The sequence below is a fragment of the Vicugna pacos genome, chromosome 5, assembly GCF_048564905.1.
Source record: "Vicugna pacos chromosome 5, VicPac4, whole genome shotgun sequence".
Lineage (NCBI taxonomy): Eukaryota > Metazoa > Chordata > Mammalia > Artiodactyla > Camelidae > Vicugna > Vicugna pacos.
This window is the reverse complement of record NC_132991.1, coordinates 13,707,651-13,733,207: the sequence shown is the minus strand read 5'-3', so window position 1 is coordinate 13,733,207 and position 25,557 is coordinate 13,707,651. Positions and strand designations below refer to the sequence as shown.

Below are 25,557 nucleotides of genomic sequence, written 5' to 3'. Positions count from 1 at the left end.
TCCCCTGGCTCTGTGGGCTACCCCTTACATTTCCAGAAAACTTCCTTTTTCTTCTTAATAAGTCAGGATCAGGTTTTGAGGCTTGCGGTCAAAGAATCTTGGCATAGCCCAAGTTCAAGATCTCCAAGACCGGGCTCAGACTCCCTTCCCAACTCCCTCTTCCCCCACTGTCAGCCCAGGCCCCACACTGGATTACCTATAGACCCCCAGGGGTTCTGCAGCCAGCTGCCTGATGGCCCAGCCTCAGGCAACAGCAGCCAGGCAGCCTCCACACAAGGCGGGACCGGCAGCCAACCAGCCAGGAGTCAGCCACATCTACCAGACTGCCCACAGTAGTCAGCCCACCGCAACAAAAGACCCACACAGCCCTCGTAATGGGGACCCCTTGACATGCAGGTGACCAGAGGGGACTGTGCTGCTGGGCCCCACAGGACATCTCCTACAGAAGGCCACTTCTCCAAGACTGGGAAATACAACCAACTTATCCAATACATAGAAATAAAAACAGCATATTAGGCAAAATGAGGCAACAAAGGAGTATGTTCCTCATGAAGGAACAAGATAAAACCCCAGAAGAAGAACTAAGTATAGATACGCAATCTATCTGATAAAGAATTCAAGGTAATGATGGTAAAGATCCTCCAAGAACTCAGGACAGGAATGGATAAACACAGTGAAAACTTTAACAAAGGGTTAGAAAATATAAAGGAGAACCAACAGGGCTGAAGAATAAAGTAACTAAAATAAAAATACACTAGAAGGAATCGACAGATCAGGTGATACAGAGGAACAGATCAGTGAACTGGAAGAGAGAGTAATGGATATCACCTAAGCTGTACAGAAAAGTTTAAAAAGAATTTTTAAAATTGAGGACAGTTTAAGAGACTTTTGGGACAACATCAAGCTTACTAACATTTGCATTATAAGGGGTCCCAAAAGAAAATAAGGGCCAGAGAACATATTTGAAGACATAATATCTGAATATTTCCCTAACCTAGGAAAGAAAACAGACATCCAAGTCCAGGAAGCAGAGTCTCAAATAGTATCAACCCAAAGAGGACCACACAAAGACACAGTGTCATTAAAATGTCAAAAATTAAAGATAGAGAGTATAAAAGCAGCAAGGGAAAAACAACAACATACAGAGGAATTCCCATAAGCCCACTGGCTGACTTTTAAGCAGAAACTGCAGGCCTGAAGGAAGAAGCACAATATAGCAATGGAAAGGGAAAATCTACAACCATGAATGCTCTACCCAGGAAGGCTCTCATTTAGATTTGATGGAGAGATCAAAAGTTTTACAGACAACAAAAGCTAAAATAGTTCAGCACCATAAAACCAGCATAAGAAATGTTAAAGGGGATTCTCAAGCAGAAAATAAAAGGTCACAACTAGAAATATGAAAATTATAAAAGGAAAAATCTCATTGATTGGTAAAGGCAAATATAGAGCAAAGGTGGTACGTTAACCACTTAGAAAACTAGCAGGAAGGTTAAAAGACAAAAGCAGTACAATCATCTATATTCACAAGTACTTAATAGACAAAACAAAATTATGTAAAATACGTCAAAAAGAGTAAATGTGGGGGGGGGTTTACAAATAAATGATTGTCGTCATGTGTTCAAATTTAAGACATCAGCAACTTAAAATAACCACACATATATACGGATTACTATATACAAACCTCATGGTAACCATAAACCAAAAATGTATAATAGAGACACACACAAAAGAGAAAGTGATCTAAACAAAACACTAAAAGTAACCATCAAAACACAAGAGAAGAGAGCAAAATAAGAAAGTAACAAAAAAAGAACTACAAAAACACCCCCAAAATAATAAGATGGCAATATGTACATATTTATCAACAAGTACTTTAAATGCAAATGGACAAAATGCTCCAATCAAAAGACACAGAGTGGCTGAATGAATGCAAGACCAATATATATAATGTCCACAAGAGACTCACTTCAGATCTAAAGACACACGGACTGTAAGTAAGGAATGGAAAGAGGTATTCCATGTACCTGGAAACAAAAAGAGAGCCAGGATAGTAATACTTATATCAGACCAACAGACTTTAAAACAAAGATTGTAACGAGAGACAAAGAAGGATATTATATAATGATCAAGGGATCAATCCAAGAAGAAGATAAAACAATTGAAAATATATATGCATCCAACATAGGAGCACTTAAATGCATAAAACAAAGGTTAACAGACATAAAGGGAGAAATTGACAGTAACAGAATAATAGTAGGAAACTTTCACACCCCACTTCCATCAGTGGATGGATTATCCAGACAGAAAATCAGTAAGAAAATCTGGCCTTAAATCACGTGTTACACCAGATGGATTTAACAGATATGACAGAACACATGACTCAAACGCAGCAGTATACACATTCCTTTCAAGTGCACATGGAACGTTCTTCAGGATAGATTACATGCTGGTCTACAAGACAAGTGTCAGTAAATTTAACCATGTTGAAATCGCATCAAGCATCTTTTCTGACCACAATGATATGAGACTAGAAATCAACTGCAAGAAAAAAACTGCAAATAACACAAACACATGCAGGCTGAACAGTATGCTACTAAACCACCAAAGGGTCACTAAAGAAATCAAAAGGAAATCAAAAACATACTGGGAGACAAATGAAGACAAAAACACAATAATCCAAAGTCTATGGGACACAGCAAATACAGTTCTAAGTAGGAATTTTATAGTGATATAAGCCTACCTCAGGAATCCAGAAAAATGTCAATTAAACAACCTAACTGTACAGCTAAAGGAACTAGAAAAAGAACAAACAAAACCCAAAGTTAGTAGAAGGAAAGAAATAATAAAAGTCAGAGCAGAAATAAATGAAATAGAGACTGAAACAAATAGGAAAGAGTAATGAAATTAAGACCTGGTTCCTTTAAAAGATAAAGAAAATTGATAACCTTTAGCTAGACTCATCAAGAATAAAAGAACGAAATCAATAAAATCAGAAGTGAAAAAGAAGTTACAACTGACACCACAGAAATACAAAGAATCATAAGAGACTGTTACAAACTACTATATGACAATGAAATGGACAGCCTAGAGAAGAAATGGATAAATTCCTAGAAATGTACAATCTCCTGACTAAACCTAGAACAAATAGAAAATATGAACAGACCAATTCCAGTAATGAAATTCAATCAGTAATTTAAAAAAAAAGAAAGAAAAAAAACTCCCAACAGGACCTTTGGCTTCACAGGTGAATTCTACCAAATGGTGAAAGAAGAGTAAACACCAATCCTTCTCAAATTATTCCCAAAATTTGCTGAGGAAGGAATGATTTTGAACTTCTACAAAACCAGCATCACCTTCAGAGCAAAACCAGAAAAATAAAATCACACACAAATATACTACAGGCCAATATCACTGATGAACATAGATGCTAAAATCCTCAACAAAATATTAGCAAAGTAAATTCAAACATTAATTTAGAAAGATCATACACTATGATCAAGCAGGATTTATCCCAGGGATACAAAGATGGGTCAATATCTGCAAATCAATCAATGTGACACACCACATTAACAAACTGAAGAATAAAAACCATATGGTCATCTCAATAGATGCATAAATTTTGGAGTCTGAGATTTGCAAATATTAGCCACTACATATAAAAATAGATTCAAGAAACAAGTTTCTTGGGGGTAGGGTATAGCTCAAATGGTAGAGTGCATGCTTAGTTAGCATGCATGAGGTCCTGGGCTCAATCTTCAGTACCTCCCCTAAGAATAAATAAATAAGTAAACCTATGTACCTCCCCCCAAACAAAATAAATAAAAATTAAAATGATAAATAAATTAGTAAAAATAATATTAAGTGTCTTCTGTATAGCACAGGGAACTATATTCAACATCTTGTAACAACCTTTAATGAAAAAGAATACGAAAATGAATATATGTATGTATATGCATGACTGGGACACTGGGCTGTGCAGCAGAAATTGACACATTGTAACTGACTGTACTTCAATAAAAAAATGCATAAAAAGCTTCTGACAAAATTCAGCATCTATTTATGATAAAAACTCTCCAGAAAGTAGGTAGAGGGAACATACCTCAACATAATAAGGCCATATATGAGAAGCCCACAGCTAATGTCATACTCAATGCTGAAAAACTGAAAGCATTTCCTCTAAAATCAGGAACAAGACAAAAATTCCCACTCTCACAACTTTTATTCAACATAGTTTGGAAGTCTTAGCCATAGAAATCAGTTAAGATAAATAAATAAAAAGAATCCATAATGGAAAGAAAGAATTAAAACTATCACTGTTGGCAGACGACATGATATTATACACAGAAAATCCTAAAGACGTCACCAAGAAACTACTAGAACTCATCAGTAAATTCGGTAAAGTTGCAGGATGCAAAATTAATATACAAAAATCTCCTGCATTTCTATACAGTAACAACAAACTATAAGGAAAAAAATTAGTGAAACAATCCTATTTGCAACTGCATCTACAATACCTATGAATAAATCTAAGGAGGGTAAGACCTGTACTGAGAAAACTATAAGACACTGATGAAAGAAACTGAAGATGACACAGACAAAAAGATACACTACATTCATGAATTGGAAGAATTAATGTTGTTAAAATGACCATACTACCTGAGGCAATCTGCAGATTCAATGAAATCCCTATCAAAATACCAATGGCATTTTTCACAGAACTAGAACAGATAATTCCAAAATTTCTGTGGAAATATCTGCATAACCAAAATAATCTTGAGAAGAACAAAGCTGGAGGTATGTGCACTGATTTCAAACTATACTACAAAGCTACAGTAATCAAAATAGTATGGTACTGGCACACAGACACAAAGATCAATGAAACAGAATAAAGAGCCCAGAAATAAGCCCACATTCTTATAGGTAATTAACCTATGACAAAGAAGGCAAGACTACACAATGGAGAAAAGACAGACTCTTAGTAAATGATGTTTAGAAAACTGGATAGCTACATGCAAAAGAATCGAACTGGACTACTCTTTCACACCATATACAAAAATAAATTCAAAATGGAAAAATAAATTAAAGACCTAAAACCATAAAACTTCTAGAAGAAAATGTACGGCAGGATACTCTCTGACATCAGACTTCCAACAATGATTTTTTGGATATGTTTGTTCAGGCAAGGGAAACAAAAGCAAAAATAAACAAACGGGATGACATCAAACTAAAAAGCTTTTGCACAGAGAAGGAAATTATCGACATAACAAAAAGACCACCTGACTAGGACAAGATATTTGGAATTGATAAGTCTATATGGGGTATATACAAAATATACAAGGAACTTACACAACTCAATATCAAAAAAGTGAATAACCCTTTTAAAAAATGGACAGAGGATCTGGATAGACATTTTTCCAAAGACATGCAGATGGCTAAAAGGTACATGAAAAGATGCTCAACATCACTGAACATTAGAGAAATGCAAATCAAAACCCCGACAAGATATCACCTCACATCTGTCAGAATGGCTGTTATCAAAATGACAACAAATAACATGTATTGATGAAGATGTGAACCCTCATGCTCTGTTGGTAGAAATGTAATTTGGTACAGTCATTATGGAAAATAGTACGAAAATTCCTCAAAAAAGTAAAAACAGAACTGCCATATCATCCCTCAATTCAACTCCTTAGTATTTATCCAAGAAAACAAAAACACTAATTCAAAAGGATCTATGCAGCATTGTTTACAATAGCCAAGATATGGAAGCAACCTAAGTGCCTATCAATAGATAAATGGTTAAAGAAGCTCTGCCTATATAATTATGTAATGGAATATTATTACTCAGCCATAAAAAATAAAATCTTGCCACGTGCAACAACATGGATGGACCTAGGGGGTATTATGCTAAGTGAAATAAGTCAGAAAGAGAAAGACAAATACCTTATGATTTCACTTATATATGGAATTTAAAAAACAAAACAAATGAACAAGCATAACAAAACAGAAACAGAGTTATAGATACAGAAAACAAAGAGTTGGTTGCCAGGCTGAGCAGAGAGAAATAGGTGAGGGAGACTTAAGAGGTACAAATTTCCAGGTGCAAGATAAATGAGTCACAGGTATGAAATGTACAATGTGGGGAATATAGTCAGTTATTTTGTAATATCCTTGTATGGCGAAAGATGACAACTAGACTTATGGTGATCATTTTGAAATGTACAGAAATAGCAAATCACTATGTTGTGTACCAGGAACTAACATGTATTGTCAGTATTGCCATTTTACTCAATAAAACAAACTCATAGAAAAAGAGATCGATTTTGTGGTGACCAGAGGCAGGGGGAAGGGCAAGGGGAATTAGATGAAGGTAGTTAAAGGGTACAACCTTCCACTTATAAGATAAATAAGTACTAGGGATGTAGTGTACAAAATGATAAATATAATTAACACTACTGTACACTATTTATGAGAATTGTTAAGAGGTAAATCCTAACAGTTCTCATCATAAGGCAAAAACATTTTTTTCTCTTTCTTTAATTCTGTATCAATATGAGATGATAAATGTTCACTAAACTTGTTAGTTATCATTTCATGATGCATGCAAGTCAAGTCATTATGCCATACATCTTAAACTTACGTAACGCTGTATGTCAATTACATCTCAATAAAACCGAAAGGGAAAAAAGGAGTGGGAAAGCCCCCAAACATAAGAAGGGTACCCAGAAGCTGCCAGGAAACCCAAAGGACAAATATACACCAGATATGGCATCATAGTTTCTTCCCTCTCCATCCCTCACCGTCCATAACAAGTCCCCCAGCTGGAGCATATCCTCTTTTAAGAACCCAGCTTTCTGCTTTGGAAGAAAACATGGACTTCGGAGTCAGATCCGAGCTCATATCTCAAGGGGTGATGAACCTGGGCAATTCTGAAAAGCAGGGATAACTGTACCCTCATGATGGTGATGTCATAAGGAAGAGAGATGAAGTATAAAGGCCAACCCTTTGGCTGGCTGGTCCCAGTGGTCTACAGCCTTAGCAGCAGAAAGCAAAGAAGAAACAACAGAAAGTACTTTGAACAGAACAATTATTTTGAAAGAAGGACTAAATGCTTCATTTTCTGGGTAACTCCTAAGGCTTCTTGAATTTAATACAACATGAGGAAGAGGAAGTCTCTCCCCAGACTTTACTGAGACTGAATTCTCACCACCTTGCAAATGGAGGTTTGGAGCCTGATTTAAGTTCTTTTTTAAAATTTATGTGAAATTGCGTGTGCCTAAGTGTCATGGAGCAAATTCCCACTTGTCACAGCAACAGAGAGTTCTTACCACAACTACAACTAATTCTTACTACATATGGTAAGTTTAGACATTCCCAATTCACCATTTTCTACCCTTTTTGAGTTAAAGAATCCCCTCCAAATGTCACAGATGACTGCCCTTCACACTTTCAATGTGCCTGGGAATCAAAGGGATCTGCCTAAAACGCAGATGCTAATTCAGTTGGTGTGGAGTGTAGCCTAACACTCTGCATTTCACAATTTCCCAGGTGACGCTGATGTGGCTGATCCACGGATCACCCTGCACATATCAAGACTGTAGAGAACATCTCTGGGGGGAATGATGTCCAATTAACCACACTATTAACAATTCTGGTACCCAGAAGCACTTTACTTCATAAGCAGCCACCACCCCCATTCTTCATTAAGAGTATTTTTTTTATGGTCTCTACAAGGCTCCACTCTATGCTTTGATGCCCCAACTACAGAAGTATTAAGCTCCTTGAAGGGGAGAATCAGCATCTTGATCTCTAAAGTCCAAATGATACCGTGCACATTTTAGGCTTTCATAAATACCTGATGAATGAAGGACCAAAATGAAATGTAAAAACTTGCTGGAGTATGTAGAGAAGAGTGAAGCCAGTCTAGGAAGGCTTCCTGGAGGAAGAGGGCCTTCAAGAGATTCAATAATGACAAAATCCCCAGACCCAAGAAGGAGTACAGTCTCCTTCTAGAAATTTTCTTCACACTGTGGAAAGCAACCTTCAATAACCACTTCACTTTGCCTCCCTTGTCAAGACAAACTCGAAAAACAGTGATAACACATCAGCTGTCCTCTAAATATACAAAATATGCAGCTGTCATTTCAACATGATACGTAATCCTTCAAAATTGTGGCACAGAGAAAGCAGACCCATAAATTTCCCAGAAAGCTTTGTTTCTGCTGAGTATCTCATGTCTCCCAAAGAATAATTATATATAAAGCCAGAGACCAAATGACGGTGGCTCTGCTCCCACACCCTGTGTGTCATGTTTTATTTCTAAGGTAAGCTGGATTATTTTCCCCTTCACTAGAGAAAGAGAATGGCTTTTCTCGACAAATTCAGTGAACCTCATCCCTCCCAACTGGGCCTGACTCCCATTTCTGCACGTCTTTGGTTTCACAGCCAGTTAGACATTTAACAAGTACAATAGCAAGTTGAAGCTCAGCCGCCTGACCCTTATCTGCCAGATTCTGGTAGCGCCACTGCTCTCCAACTACCCGGCCCCCCGTGAGCTGTGTAAAGCAGTGTGATGAGATGTCTGAACAGCTCCCACCTGCCAGAATGGCTCTTACACACAGTAAGTGCAAACAGGAAATTGTGTCAAGTTTCTCAATTGGCAGAAACCCTAATGTCAGAAAACGGTAACGTTTGTAAGCCTGAGACATCTCTCTTACTCAGACTTGCTTTCGGCCATAAAGTTGGCTCCCACGGTCCCCCTGCCCCAACCATTTCCACCTGAAGCTAAATGATGAAGAACATAGGCTCTCTCCCCTTGGGTGAGGAAGGCTCTGGAAGGCAGCAAAGCTGCCCAGACATTCATTGACTCACCAAACATTCATTCAGCACCTCCTAAGTACCAGGCTCAGAGCTACCCAAAGGAGGATCGTTAGAAGATGAATCCACCACAGTCTCCCTCTTTGACAACCAAGATATCCAGGGTTTCAAAATTCCAGCTGGTGGGACTCAAACCCACAAATCTGGAATTCCTCAAACAAAAGTCTTAAAAGTCTAGGGAAAATTCCTGGTGTCCTGGATCCGGGAAAATTTCCTAAACACTGAGCAGTGTTCCATAAATGGCAGGTGAATCAAGGAACGTCTGGGTTATAAGCACAGTTCTTGGAAGGTGGGATTTTTCACAGAGAAGCTTCTAGAGATTAGTCTTGAAAGAAGTAGTGAAGGCAGGACATAACAGATAAGATAAAAACATATAAGATATAAGATATCAACATATAAGACATAAATAAGGACCTTGGAGCCTCCTCATCAGAATTCAGGGAATGTATCAGTTTTCCATCGTCACATACAAATTTAGTGGCTTAAAGCAACATCCATTTATTAGCTCACAGTTCTGCAGACCAGAACTCCAGATCCAGCAAGGCTGGGATCTCTGCTCAGGGTCTCACGGTGTTGGGCAAGCTAAGTTCTTTTCCAGAGGCTCTGAGGAGGTAATCCACCTCGAAGCTCATTTGCATCCCCATTTCTTTGCCGGCTCTCAGCTCCTAGGGACCACCTACCTTCTCTGCCAGTGGTCCCCCAAATCTCCAAAGCCAGCAATGGAGAATTTCTCTTCCATCCAACCTCTCTTGTGATTTGAATCGCTGGCTTCCCTACTTGCTGACTTCTTGACCCTGATTTAAAGGGTCATGTGACTTGATTAAGCCCACACAGGAAAACTCTCCCTATTTTAAGGTCAACTGATTTAGGAACTTAATTATGTCTGCAAAAGCCTTTCACTGCACTATCCTGATGAGTGTTTGATTGAATAAGTGGGAGCAGGTGTGTGTACACCCTGGCCCTGGAATTTCAGGAGGCATCTCAGACTTCTGCCTACAGCAGGGGAGAAGAGGAAAGGCGCCAAAGTGATTTCCTAAGGATCATAGTTTGTGTGGTTTCCCTCCCACTCAGGAGCAGCAGCCACAGTCGGGGAATTTCCATCCCTGCACCTACTAAGCAGGTCACAGTATTCGTGTCCCCAGCCCAGCAGGGAAGCTGGAAGTAATGTGAGCGTGCAAGGTCCCCAATCTCAAGGAGTCCCAAGAAGAGTTGGGAGATAACACCTGTGACCCTGCCTCAGAAATAGGGTCTCAGATGGCTCACCATTTACAGGAAGAGGAGTGTAGGAAGGCTTCCAGGAAGAAGTGAGGGCTTGAAATTGTCACTGAAGAATGAGCGGGCCATTGCACAATGGAGACACATTAGAGCGACTCTGACCCAGCTCAGCTCCCCGGAGCTGGTGCCTAATTAGAGCCTCAGCAACACTGGGGCAGTTGGGGGCCTCCGTGCTGGGGAAACATGAGGAACTGGTTGGGAGCAGAGTCATTCTCTGGCCAAGGAAGGCTGCAGCTACAGCAAGGCTAGGAAAAACCAAGAGCCAGAGGCCTGGATAAGGGCAGGAAGAACTAACTGGCATCAGCTGCTCTACCAGGATGGTGTCCCAGTGAAGAGTTGTCTCATTTCTCCAAAGAAGACATTCAGATGGCCAACAGGCCCATGAAAAAAATGCTCAATATTGCTAATTATTAGAGAAACACAGATCAAAACCACAATGAGGTATCACCTCACACCAATCAGAATGGCCATCATTAAAAAGTCTACAAATGATAAATGCTGGCGAGGGTGTGGAGAAAAGGAAACCAACCCTTTACACTGTTGGTGGGAATGTACATTGGCGCAAGCACTATGGAGAACAGTATGGAGGGTCCTTAAAAATGTAAAAATAGAGTTGCCAAATGATCCAGCAATCCCACTCCTGGGCATATTTCTGGAGAAAACTCTAATTTGAAAAGACACCTGCACCCCAATGTTCATAGCAGCACTATTTACAATAGCCAAGACATGGAAGCAACCTAAATGTCCATCAACAGATGGTTGAATAAAGAAGATGTGGTATATTTATACAATGGAATACTACTCAGCCATAAATAGAAACAAAACAATGCCATTTGCAACAATATGGATGGAGATAGAGATGATCATACTAAATGAAGTAAGTCAGAAAGAGAAAGACAAATATCATATTATATAACTTACATGTAGAATCTAAAAAAAAAAAGATACAAATCTTATCTATAAACCAAAAATACACTCACAGAAACAGAAAACAAACTATGGTTACCAAAGGGGAAAAGGTGGGGAAGGGATAAATTAGGACCTGGGGATTAACAGATACACATTACTATATATAAAATAGATAAACAACAAGGTCCTATTGTATAGCACAGGGATCTATACTCAATACCTTGTAATAACCCATAATGGAAAAGAATCTGAAAAGAAAAAATATATATGTATGTATATGTATAACTGAATCACTTTGCTGTACACCTGAAACTAACATTGTAAATCAACTACACTTCAGTAAAAAAACAAAATTATATATATATATATACACACAAACACAACACACACACATATGTGTATATATATATATACACACATACATATATATATACATATATATATTTTTTAAGGCTGTCTCTTTTTCACTCTGGCAACATGAACAGGCCTGGGTTTTGACTCAAACTTCAGTGCAAGAAATGCTGTCACCCCAGGGGAAGCACCACTAATTTAACTATGCTGCTTCACTCCTTAAAACGCTTCTTTCCATGACTTCCAAGGAGACGTGTCAAACCCCTTCGCTATGGTCCTGTCTGGAGCTGGCTGCATGGTGGCTGGCTGAGTCTACCATGCTGGGCTCGTGCTACATTAAAGGAAGAACTCTGGAGTTCAGCAATCCTATTTCAGCCTTCTCAAAGCCTGGCTTTCAAGTCAACCACCTAGATGAAGAGGCCAAGAAACCCAGCTTCCGGGCTCAAAACTGAAAACAATGCCTTTGTACCAGGCAATACCTGCCTTTTCCTTCCTGGGGTGATAAACCTTATGGTTAAAACTTGAGGCAGATGGCTGCAAGTGAATGCAATTTAAAGGGAAAATAAAATCATATTAGTTGAATATTTTCAAAATATTGCCCCCACCACATCCTCTTTCCATTACCCTGAGGTACCCTCTTGGCAACAAGTGTTGAAAGGGCCTGCTAAGAAATAATTTTTAGAGTTGTCTCATGGCCTTATCACCTTGTTAAACAGAGTTGAACAAGGACGTTAAACACCCTAATCACTTTCATCTCATTTCACGGTTACTTCTGGCAGGTATATACGGTGAGAGCTGATGTTCAAGGGCTGATTAACACAGACTGTTCCTTTGCTCAGGGGAGATAAAATTTTACACGTCCTCCATGATGGCTTGACTTTTTGGAGGCCTGGGAAGAATCAGATCCCTTTCAAAGAGAGCATCTTTAGGTTTGGACTCATCAGAAAAATGTTGAGGAATGATAAACTTCTACAGGAATGCATGTCCAGGGGAAAACAGAACAGTGTTCCCCAACTCCAAGCTCAGGTGTCTTCATGTATTTATTCAGTCAACACACATTCACTGAACATCTGCTGTGTGCCAGGCACTACACTAGGATGAAGGACAGCGTGTGGCAAAATCAGGGGTAGCTCCTGCCCTCAAAGAATTAGAAGGACGACAGACATCAACCAGATGATTTCACAAATTAGCTGTAAAATCATCACAATGAGTCTTGTTTCAAGGGAGGTTTAATCAAGTCAGGGAGGATGAGTCACACTTTCCAGGGGCGATCCGAAGATGCTAACTGGCTGAAGGGGCTGGTGGGGTCACATTGACCATGGAGTATCACAGAAAAGATTTCAGGCAGAGGAAACAACACGTACCAAGGCCAGGTGGTAGGAGAGAGCCTGGCCATGGCCCACTGAAGGAATTTAAGTTGGTGAGGGGGTGGGGGACAGTGGGGCAGCATTTAAGGAGTGTTATGGACTGACTTGTGCCTCCAAATTCATATGTTGAAGCTCTAACCCCCAACGTGACAGTATTTGGAGACAGGGCTTTGAGGGAGGTAATTAAGGTTAAATGAAGTCATAAGGGCAGGGCTCTAATCCGACTGGACTGACTTCCTTCTAAGAAAGAGAAGAGATATCAGAGATGTACCTCTGTGTGCATGCAGAGTGAGGACTCCATTAGAGTTTGCTATTTGCAAACCAAAGAAGTCTCACCAGAAACCATCCTTGAGCTCAGATTTCAAGCTTCCAGACTGAAAGAAATTAAACATCTACTGTTAAGCCACCCCATCTGTGGGATTTTGTCATGACAGCCCGAGCAGATTAACACCAAGAGAAAACTGCACCCGATGATGTTGGAGGAGCAGCCGCATTCGAGGGCCTTATGTTAAGGATTTTGATCCTTAACCAAAGAGCCATGGGAAGCCATTAACGGACTTGAACTTGTCGACTGAAATAAAATTACACAACATGAGAGCTATGGGTTAAGTTTCATTTGGGGCAAAATGAGGGCTATAACCTGAGAGACAGCATCTCAGATAGCTCTGAGGAACTGCTCCAAAGAGGCAGGGGGACACTCAGTATTATACACAATTTTAGTGAAGGGGGGACGTGCAGCCAAGCACACATAAATGCAGAGGCTTGCTGCTAGTCATGAGGAGCAGATGTCACCATTAATGATTTTAGTGCTTTTTCAGATATGAGGAGATGCAAGAATTCGGACTCATAAAATCTGCTAGAAATATCTAACTATCTGATGGCCTGCACTGCCAGTTTTCCCAGAGCACAAAGTGCCTCATCCCTGATCTCCATCCCGAATTCCTTTCAAGGAGTGTTGGAGGTCAACGGCTGCAGTGGCTGGTGATTTAATCCAAGCAGAGGTAGATGGCAAGCGCCAGTTTTGATTTGGCAAACTTGATGGGGTTGGGAATGGGGGTGCCAAGGAAATCCCAGTGGCTACAACATGGAAGAACAGCCTGGCCGAAGGTTAGTGCAGACCTTCCTCCAGGGATGGCACGACCAGTCAAGGGCCCTCCTTGCCTGGAGAGCAGATGTGCTGGGATCAGAGTAGGAAAGGTGCACCAGGAATTCAAGCGCTTTGATGGTCCCTGCAAAGGAAGGTGCCACCAGAAAGCGAGGCCCAGGTGAGGCTGAACACATCTATTTACAAGAGCTTACATCATTTTTGTTTTTAGATTCCACATATAAGTGATATCCTATGATATTTGTCTTTCTCTGTCTGACTCACTTCACTCAATATGATCATCTCTAGGTCCCTCCATGTTGCTGCAAATGGCATTATTTTATTCTTGTTTATGGTTGAGTAATATTCCATTGTATGTACATACTATATCTTCTTTATCCAGTAACCTGTTAATGATACAAATTCTATTTACCAACCAAAAACCAACTCACAGACATAGAAAACAAACTGTGGTTACCAAAGGCGAAAGGGAAGGGAGAGATAAATTAGGGGTTGGGGATTAACAGACACACATTACTATACATAAAACATGTAAACAACAAGGACCTACTGTATAGCACAGGAAACTATGTTTGATTTCTTGAAATAACATATAATGGAAAAGAATCTGAAAAGAAAACGTACATATATATATATATAAATATATAACTGAATCACTTTGCTGTACCCCTGAAACTAACATTGTAAATCAAGTACACATCAACAAAAATTTTTTAAAAAGAACTTACAGCAGCAGTGGCGACCAGACTTCTCTCCAGTGCTCAGGAGGCAGACAAGGAATGGAGGTGGAGAGTTAGGTGGGTTGCCCCAGGGTTGCAGACCAGCAGGGGAGGTGGGCAGAAGGAAAAGGCGGAGGGAGATGACAATGTCATCCAAGTGGTGGGTCAGGGGACCTTGTCTGGTGGGCCAGGACAGGGCTTCTTGACGCCCAATTCAATATTCTTCTGCTGTGCTGTCTGGACACGCAAATGGCTTTTATTCTGAGGGATTTCAGCACTAACAAGCTGAATGCTCTGCTCGATGAAGGCCTCTCCTGCCTTATTACACTTTGGCAGCCCCCACAGGGCATGCAACTAAGACAGATGAACAGGCTTCTAATGAATGGGGACTGGGATTCCAATATTCACTTCCATGGGAACCATGCGTCTCTCCAACAGAGAAATGAAATCTCTAGGCAGCCTGATTATAAAAATAAAGCAGCATTATTATATTCATCCACCAGGGTGATCACAGGACACGTGCAATTTATGACAGACATCACAAATAGAAAAATAAACACGAAACACCATTTATTACAGCCACATCTACACCAGTACAGGGAAGAACAGAATAGAGGCAGGAAACCGAATATTTGAGGCAAAACTTTTTTCCTGAAATAGCCAAACATTTGATTCAAAATAATATCTCACTCTATAAAATGTCACTAATTTAATTTTGATGCTATTTCCCTGAGAGACTGAGTTGGCATAGCCCTTTACATCACAGAAAAAGCTATGTCTAAGAAAATTAATGACACAAACATGATTCTAAGACCAGTATCTAAACTAGCCAGGAAAACAACTATTTAAAAATTCGCTGGGCACTTCAAAAGCATTTGAAGGCATTCATTTCCATGTAATCAGCTGATATACACGAGGGTACAGAGATCGATTTTTCAACTAATTATATTTTTGCGTTTGGCCTGCACATGGGGTGCAGAATTTCATGAAGTCAATGAAAGGGACGCTGGAGAAACATACGAATCAAATGACAAGCTACTCACAAATGAAGGTCTGACTGAAAGACCTATTAATCCTCAAAGAACGGAAAATTGACAAGGACAATGCTAGAACAGGTACGTCAATGAGAGTGAGTTAAATAGCAAGGAATTAAGAGGAGCCCTTGGGAGAAAGCTTTCTTTATATGATCTTGCTATTCTAGAAAGTCAAACACAATGGCTATCCCACATAGTTCTGGCAGAAAAATTAAGTCTTCCAAAAAGCACTTGTTTCATTCTGAAACAGTATGGTAAGAATTAGCATATAATCAGAATCTGTTTGATAAAATACAAGACAAGATTTCTCTTCATAATTTTTCCCTTCTGTTTTTCACAATGAAGTCCCAATCAAACCTCTTTTCATGGGAAATTTTGGGCTCCACTTTAAGGAACTCACTTGAAAAGTTTATTTCAGTTCCTGATGGTCCTCAGATAAAGAGGACCCTCATAACATCTCGGCTTCCTCTCTGTCCCTCTCAGTCTCTCTCTCTCATATGAGCATGTGACTTGACCTCACATCTGGGGTCTTAAACTGAGAGGATATAAATAATTACTATTTTCTCCATAGACTTCCTCATCTTGGGTAGATTTATGAATTTCCCTTCCGTTATGCAGAAGTTAGCATTTTTAACAACGGGGCGAGGGAGGGGTCCTTAATTGTTTTTTTATTGCCTCCAGAGCTCCAAAGACATCTTGTGCTGTGTCATTTACATTTCACATTAAATGCAAAATATGTTTGAAATGAGCAAATATTTGTTTTAATTTGATACATCTGTTAACTGAAGTGCTAAAAAGACAGCTACATCACTCTATTAAATTTAGCGGTTTGTAAACAATTTATATATTCATTTGTTCTGGGTTAAAAATGCCCCAAAGCATACGTTTTATGAAACCCTATGAAGTAAATTGCATTGTATTAATCTGATAGATGCAGGCCATGATTTCTTCCTCTTCACTCCATTAATTTATTCCCTAACTTGAGTTAATTAGTGAGGTTCCTGTATTGAAGAGCTCTTTGAAATTCATTGGGAGAGGGGGACATTTGCAAGAATTGCTTTGAGAACCTACTGCAGGGGAAATGGGCTAAATACAAATGGTTAAGTTCCCCCAAGACATGATGACACATTGAGCACCTGATTGCCATTCAACAATCTATGCCTGGAACACAGTGGGTGATTAATACATTGTTGTTATAAGAAAGAGGGAGAAAACCAGGAGGAGAGAATGAGGGCAGTGTGAGAAAGGACTCCTTCCAGCGGATTACTAACTGGATGGGATGTCTCCAAGATTGTACTTGTCCATACATAAAAGTCTGTGCCATTCTGATTTTATGCTACACAATGGAGACTGACTTCAACTTGGAACAATACCCCCTGGGAGAAGAAGAGACATCTATTCAGAGGAATTTTTTTTTTTAATTTTAAGAGATTGGTACAATAGAGAACAAAGATAAATCAATTATTTTTCCCTTGGTCAAAGGCAGCCTTAATTCCTAAATTAGAGTGGAAGGTAGTGCCCTGCACCATCCAAAAAATGAAATGCATTCACACTAAAGTATAAATCACTGCTGAAAGATTAAGAGATGCCTAAGGGTACATGGGGGAATGGAGAAGTAGTCTTTCAACAGATGTTCAAGCAAATCTAATGTTCCTTTCTTCTTGGAATGTTTTGGGCAGCCGCCAGTGGGTGAGGAAGACTGAGTTGGGTTGGGTGCCCTTCCTAAGTCCCTAGACGATGTCACCTGCTACAGACACCTTACACCAAGTTCCAGAAAGGCTGCAACACCACCAGCCTAATCTAGACTGCACCTTCCTAATCAAAGCTCTGCTTTATTTTATTTGCCCTTCCCCATGAGCCTGTGAAAAAGCCACAGGCAAGCCAGCCACCCATTTCCGTGCCCTGAGAAGCAAGGTTAGAATCTGCCAGCTGCAATTACATGCATTTGAACCCGGTCTTCTCCAAGCCTGAAATTCCTCCTCTATGCAATGGAAGTATAAGTTAAAAGCACAGCCCCTGATGCAGAGTAGCCATCCCAAACTGCAAATTCTCTCCTTTCACTTTGCACAGACACAGAGTAGAGTCAGGTCAGGTGTATGCAACACACCAGAAGCCAGGGTCAGGGCTGGGACAAGACCCGGTTCTTTCCAACACTCTTCTAGTGCCTTCCAATTTTCTCTCCTAGGTCCTCGCCCTGAACCTGTTTCTCAAGTTTCCCACACCAAAACAAACAGCACCATGATTTATTCCTCCTCTGATGTCTGGAGAGGGAGCTGGGAAGAAAGCAAAACAGTGGTTCTAGCAACTCCCCTTTGACTCACTCACACATCCACAATGGTATCTTTTTCTTGTTTCTGCTAAAAAATATTTTTTAAAAACCCATTGTTAACATATACTTTGTGTGTCTACAAGAAAACACCATCTCTCAAAAGGCAGCCACCATGCCTCTCTTCTGAAGCCCTGGGGGCTGCTGACCACGGGCCCCTTCCTTCCTGACACACGAAAGGACAAGACTAAATACTTGGATGACAACAGAAGTCTGGAAAACAAACAGCGTTCTCTGCACGGGAAGTGGGTATTCTGGACTATCAGTCAAGTCCCGGGAATCTGTGAAGCCAGATTTTCTGAATCAGACAAACCAGGCTGGCCCTGCCATGAGTCTCTGCTCAGATAAGGAACAGACCCACCTCAGTGGATACTCAAGCACTATCCTGGGGAGTGTATGTCTGGGAGCTCCAGTTTCTTAAGACTTGGGTAGACAAGCACTATGAGGCAGTAAAGTCACCGTCTGGAGGCTATTTTCCTGACAGCCTCACAAAGGAGGAGAAAAATGGGAGCAAAATCTAATTGCCTGAGAAAGGTTCTCCAGGGTAATGATGTGCTCTTCTGTGGGGGAGGGTGTAGCTCAGTGGTAGAGCACATGCTTAACATGCATTAGGTCCTGGGTTCAATCGCCAGGACCTCCATTATGAACATAAAAATTAAAAAAAAAAAAGAATGTGCTCTTCTATCTGCATAGAACTTGGTCCTTCTCAAAGGACCTTCACCTCTGCTGCATTACCTAATTGGACCCTCACATTCCTCAGTATTATTGCCTCCATTTTACCCAAGACATTTTGTGACTTAGCCCACCCACACAGCTGCCACGCTGGAATATACCCAGCCCTTCTGACATCTGATCGGGCGCTCTTTTGACCATAACCTAAGTCCCGAAAACATTGAGAATAAACATCCAGAGGCTCAGATCAATGCCTCTTCAGGCTCAACGAACTTAGCTTTACACTCTTAAGGTAAGCCTTTGGTTAAGAGGACCTCAAGCAGTGGCAGGTGGGGGTTGGGTGGGGGTTGGGATGGGGGTTGCTCCGAGGATGCCCTCTACCATGACTCACTCAGGAAGATGATGGTCTGCCCCCTGGCGGTCCTGCTCTCCTCGCTCTCCGACTTCCTCAGCTGCAGCTGCTGCCCCGAGGCTGCCAGCGTGCCCTGCTTACTCCTTCCCAGCACTTGCATCATGTTCCAGCACATGAAGGCCACGGAGACCAGGACCACAAGATAGATGACGAAGGCACCGAAAATGCTGGACTGGAACACGATCCAGCGGCTGGAGAGGCTGGTACAGATAGACATGTTGAAACTCTCCTCCGGCAGCTCATGGTGGCGGGTGCGGGAGAAGTTGCAAATTAGCCCCCGGTGACTGGGCACGGTCACCAAGGGGTACTCGACTCCCATGGCGAAAAGCAAAGGCAGTGCCACCAGGGCGGAGGTGACCCAGACGAAGCCAATCAGTAGCTTCACTTGGAAGGGCCCAGCCACAGCCTTATATCTGAAGGGGTGGCAGATGGCTATATAGCGCTCGAAGCTGAGCGTCAGCACGTGCAGCAGCGTGGCGTAGCTGCAGGTCTCGAAGAGGAAAGTGTGCAGCTTACAGGACATGGTGTAGCTGGGCGTGGTCAGGGGGTTCCAGATGATGCTGTAGAACTCCACGGGCATGCCAACAAGGAAGACCAGGATGTCCGAGCAAGCCAGGCTCACCATGTGATCTGTCACCTCCTTCTGCAGGTAGCCTTTCTTCTGTAGCACCTGGGTGACCCGAATGGTGACGCTGTTCCCCAGGATGCCCACCACGAAGATGCTCAGGTACACCAGGCTGAGGGTGATTTTGATCCCGGTGGCCACCTCAAATTCGGGAACATGGCTGTGATCGATGATATTGGAGCAGTCTCTGCTGGAGCGGCTGGGAAAAGCCATGAGGAAGACAGCCACGCCAACAGGTCCAAAGGGCTTCCCAAGTCACTTCCCTTCTCCCTCCCTGCGGATCCCAGAGTTCTCAGCAGCAACTCACCAGAGTGGGCGCCGGGCTTTCTTGAGCTCACCTGGAAAAGGTAACAGTATTGCAGGTGCTTTCATGGAAACTTCCTGGAGCAGCCCAACCTAGAGAGGCCAGAGGCGCCTAGGGGTGGGGTTTGAAGGGGGTGTGTCTGGGTGAGGCGGGGAGAGCGTGGAGGAAGGAGGTTCCAATCTCGCTGCAGCCAGTGAGCCCGCAGCCCCCAGCGCGCAGGCCCTCCCCCCGTCTCCGGTGACCCTCCGCTCCCCTCCCAGCGGCCTGACCCTGGCCGGCCAAACTCCCCCGCCCTCCAGGAGCACCCTCCCCCGAACGGCTGGAGGCGGGGTGGTCAGCGATTAATCATTAATAACCGCTGCCTGTGCTCTCGGCCCAGACCCAGTCCAGCAAGGGTTTGACTCAGCACACGAGCATGGTCTCGAAATCAGATCTTGGCTCCGGACGGAGTACGGGGCGACGCGCGGCCCCACCTCCCCCGCCGCCACAGCCGAGCCAGAGTCGCCGTCCGCCCTCACGCGCATCCCACCGAGGAGGCGCAGCGGGGGGGAAGCTGGAGTGCGCTACTGGGCATGGAGTCCCGGGATGAAGCTGGATAAGACCTACTGCTCTCTCCTGCCCTGCCCCCACTGCCACAGCTGCCTTAGGGTCCCGTCAAAGGTTTGGGCCACTGCCAGTTTGGGGGGAGGGTAGATGGCTGGACCTGGGCGTCCACCTCGGTCGCCAGTCAGGTGGCGGGACCGCCCTGGAGCAGCCAGCAAGCTCTGGCCTTCTTGGTGCTTTGCCATCGGGCCCTCGGGGTCTTGGCAATGAACAGTCAGGCTCTGCGCTGGCTGGAGCCGCTGCCCCAGCAAGTCACCCCCAACAGGCTAATGGGGTCCCCATAGCATGCCTGCCTTTCACCAAAGCCTCCCGGCGTTCTGCACATGGCCTGCTTCGCTTTCCTGCCCGGGGACCGAGGAGCACCGGCTCCCTCCTTTCAGTTTCACCCCACCGCTCAGGCCCCTCTCCCGCAGCGGCAGGAAGACTTTAAATGGGGACATGTATATGGATGAGAATGGCACCGGCCGCCAGGATGCCTCTGGGGTGGGAAGTGCGTCCTCGGAGGGAGCTCAACCAGGACTTCCAGGGCAGCAGGAGGAGGCTGCCAAGCTGTCCCAAAAGGACCACCGCCTAAAAATGGCGTTAGGGATCACGACATCTTCCCTCACTTCAGGGAGCCGGGAATACCTCTAAAACAGGCCCATCTTCATTTTCTAATTCCAAAATCAGAAGAAACTGTGAGGGTGGAGGCAGGAGGCTGTCCTATACATTGCAGAATCTTTAGCATATACATGCCCCTTCGCGTGCCCCCAAGCCTCTTAGTGACAGCAGAATGTCTTTAGACATTGCCAAAAGCCCTCTGAGAGGGGAAGATGTCCCAGGTGGAGAACCTGGGAAAACAGATTCTCTTCATCTGTCCATTCTGAGAGCCTAGCACAGGTCTGTGCTACAAAGCATCCTTAAATTATCACAACCACCATCAGGTGATGTGATCATTTTTAAAATAAAGAAACTGAAGTGTCCAGAGGATAAGTGCTTCCCCAAGGCCATAACTGAAAATTAAAACCCAGATCTGTCAAACCCCAAGTACACCTACACTTCTAACAGGGAGGGAGTCCTAGGAGCACAGTAGGTGCTCAGGCAATGAGTCCTAAATGATGCACATAAAGATATAGGGGCTGTATTTTCTGAACCCATCCCTGGGCATGTGGTCTGAGAACCTCAAGGAGTATTTGATTTTGACACTATCTCAGAAAAGAAAAAAAAAAGCCGTTTGACCACTGGAGCTTTATAATTAGCACCCTATGTGGCTATAGTTCTCTCTCTCTTCTCTGTTAAATTACAAGCTCCACGGCCAAAAATTCTATCTTTCCCCTCTCTGATACCTCTCCACGGAACCCTAAGTGGTATATTTTGCCAAACCCTCTCCTCCTCACCATGTGTGCTATTTGCCACTCATGCTATTTGCTATTAACTTGCTGGTCGGGAAACTCCTAATTTGTTTCCTCCTTGGTGTACTCTGCTTAGCTCCATGACCTTGATGGTCTCAGAGCTGTCCCACAAAGCTCACAGGGTAAGCAGGGACTCCTGGAGGTTTTGTAACTACAGATGAGAATCCTGAATGGACTCCTCTGCAAAAGACCCCAGATATTTGTTGCCCCAGAAAGAGTGAGAAAAAGAAGATCTAGAAAGACCCCATTCCTACCCCTCCAGCACCAATACCAGCACACAGACACCCCTGCCCCTGCCCACTTCTTTCTTCTCAAAAAGAAACAAGCCAGTTATCTCACAAGTATCCCTCGGCCCCACCACTGATCCTTCCTTTAAAATGCTCCTCTTGGTAATTCTCTGAGCCACTATTAAGTGCCAGGCACGTTCCTATAATTCATTCCTTTCAATCCTCACAAGGCTATAAGGCAGATATTATCATTCCATTTTACAGATGAGGAAGTTGAGAATCAGGGGAATTAAGTGACCTACCATAAAAGGTCAGAGGCAGGCTTCAAACTCAGGTCTGCCTGGCACCAAAAACCTCACCACTTTGGAATGCTCTCTCTCTGTGCAGGACAAGGCTGTGCAGGCTGAATAGTGGCATTTTGGGAAGAAAATGTTTTCATAAGTCACCCGCTCTGATGCTTCTCCTCCCCCAGCTGCGGCATGCCAGTCATCCTGCAATGTATTTGATAATTCCAATTTGTTCTGCTCAGACAAGAGTTCCATTATTGTCCAATTTCTTTCATCAAATTTTCCTTTCACAAAATGTGAACAAAGATTACAAATGCATAACCAAATGGTGAGAATCGAGTTAATTAAAATTCACTCTTTACAGTAGAGATGGAAAAATGCATTTTGAACAAAGGTCCAGGAGAACTGAATTTTTATTTCACCTTTGCTTTCCCTAAGACCAATTAAAAACTGTTTAATGTGCTCTCACTTGTTGATAAAAGACTAGTATAACACCTGGCCTACCTCTGTGTAATCTAGATTTTTTTTATTAGCACATTGTATAGAGGAAAAAAAACTAATGAAAAGTATGAGGAAAGAATACCTTAGGAACACTTTGATATCAGCTCTAACTCTGGGGTTGCTCTAGGGTCTACACAAATTTAAATTCACGTTTTACACATTCTAGGGATCATCTAGGCTAGTGGCTTTCACACTTTTTTAAAGCCCTAAATCTCATTTTTATAATAAAATCTTACATTGGCACCCAAAGTAAAAAAAAAAAAATACACACACTCTTACCCATACATATGTATTATATTTTTGTAAATTTAAATCTATTTTGGATTCTCAAATTCAACAAAAATAAAATAAAAGTCAATCAACAATTTATACCCTAAAAAGTGAATAATACCTTGTTTCCTTAGGCTATGCACTAAGCTATAAAGAGAACTTTAATAATCCTCAAAAATTATAAACAGTGTAGATAACTTTATAATGCAATATAACTAAAAAGTAATAACAGAAACAGAAAACTGAAACAGAAAACTCCACCATCTCAAAGGTTTTTGATATCAAGACTTACTGTAAAGCTATATAAGGCAATTTGGCTTTGACCTAGGGATAGATAAAGGGAAAAAAATGATGAGATAGTATAAGAATACATCCACACGTATATGGACTGGGTTTTGACAGAGACGGCACTGTGGGGCAGTGTAGAAGAGACGGTCTTTTCCATTGGTGTAGTGGATGACTGACTCTCTGCTGGGGGGTGGGGTGCCCTGATTTGTAGCATTTGCCAATATCCATGGTGTAAACACTCCTGTTTTGGCTGATTTCAAGCTACCCACACTTACCACAGAATAAAAAGGAGGTCCCTCAACAAACAAGGCAGGCTCTGATCACCACAACACCAATAACATCCCCAATCAAAGGGATAACAACCAACACACATGGAAGAAAGATGTGGCAACCATCCATACTAAAAACAGACCTTGCAACAAAATTATTAGACGTGCACAGTCTACACAGGAATGCTTCCACTTAGAGCCAGAGAGAGATAAGTAAAATGAAGAAGCAGAGGAACCATTCCAATTAAAAAAACAAGAGAAGTCCTCTGAAAGAACAATCAAAGAAGTGGACCTCCACAGTCTACTAGATCATGACTTCAAAAAGGGGCTGATGAAAGTGCTGAAGGAAATGAGAGAGACTATGAACAAAAATGCAGAATACTACAAAAAGGAAATAGAAACTATAAGGAGGAGCCAATTAAAAACAGAAAACTCAATGGCTGAGATAAGAGCTGAGCTAAAGGCAGTCAAAAGCAGACTAGATAATGCAGAGGAATGAGTAAGTGGCAGAATGAGTAAGTCAGGGACCTATGGGATAATATAAAGCATGCCAACCTATGCATTATAGAGGTCCCAGAAGGAGAAGAAAGAGAAAAGGGGATTGAAAAAGTATTTGAAGAAATCATAACTGAAAACTTTCCAAACCTAAAGAAGGAAACTGATATCCAAGTATAGCAATCACAGAGGGTCCCAAACAATTAGAACCCAAACAGACCTACACCGAGATATATTATAATTAAGATGGCTAAAATTAAAGATAAAGAAATGATTCTAAAGGCAGCAAGAGAAAAGCAAAGAGTTCATTACAAGGGAACCCCCATAAGGCTTTCAGCTGATTTTGCAACAAAAACATTGCAGGCCAGAAGGGAATGGCAAGATATATTCAAAGTTTCCTGAATGAGAAAAGCTGCAATGTAGGATACTGTATCCAGAAAGACTATCCTTTAGAAGGAGAGAGAGAAAGAATTTCACAAGCAAAAACTGAAAGAATTCAGAAATACTAAACCTATCCTAAAAGAAATATTGAAAAGTCAAGCTACCCACACTTTAACAATCTGCTCACAAAACTTCCGAAACTTTAACAATCAACTCTGGTGAGTTCTGGCCCACCATTCTTCTCAATAAATGCTACTTGGGACAATCAAGTATCCATTTGGATATAATTTATTAAGCAGAAAGACAAACAACCTAATTTAAAAATAAGCCAAAGAAAAATCATAGAATAAAAATCCAGATGGACAACAAACAATGAACCTCTTTAGTACTGGGGAAAATGAAAACTCAAACCACAGTTAAACACAATTACACACCTACCAGATTGACTAACGTGTAAAGATGACAATCCCATCTGTCTCTGAAGTTGTGGAGTAATGGTGACTCTTGTAAACTGCAGATGAGAGAATAAGTTGGCACAACCACTTTGGAATAGAGTTTGGCAGCACCTACTAAAGTTAGATGTACCCTGTCTTATGACCCAACAATTCCCTTCCTAGGTGTATACCCTACAGCTCATGTCACGCCAATGCATATTCAAGTATGTGTACAGTAACATTGTGAGTTGTTACCCCCACCTAAAAAAACACCCAAATGTTCATCTACAGGAAAATAGATAACAAAATGCAGCATATTCAAAAAAGAGCTACTATGTAGCCATGAAAACAGATATACCACTGCTAGAAAAACAGTGTGGTTGGATCTTACAATAATAATGATGGATGAAAGAAGCAAGAGTCAAAAGAACA

The 25,557-nt window shown here is 41.9% G+C and overlaps 1 protein-coding gene across 2 annotated transcripts in view; it reads right to left on the bottom strand.

The window, feature by feature from the left end:
* Positions 1 to 25,557, bottom strand: part of GPR39 (G protein-coupled receptor 39) — a 292,796-nt gene that overhangs the window by 181,165 nt on the left and 86,074 nt on the right. For both annotated transcript variants that reach the window (XM_072960859.1, XM_006196105.4), the window contains exon 4: positions 19,030 to 20,013. In XM_072960859.1, the coding sequence (XP_072816960.1) occupies positions 19,030 to 19,888 (859 nt within the window). In that variant the 5' untranslated portion in view covers positions 19,889 to 20,013. The remainder of the gene's footprint in view (positions 1 to 19,029; positions 20,014 to 25,557) is intronic.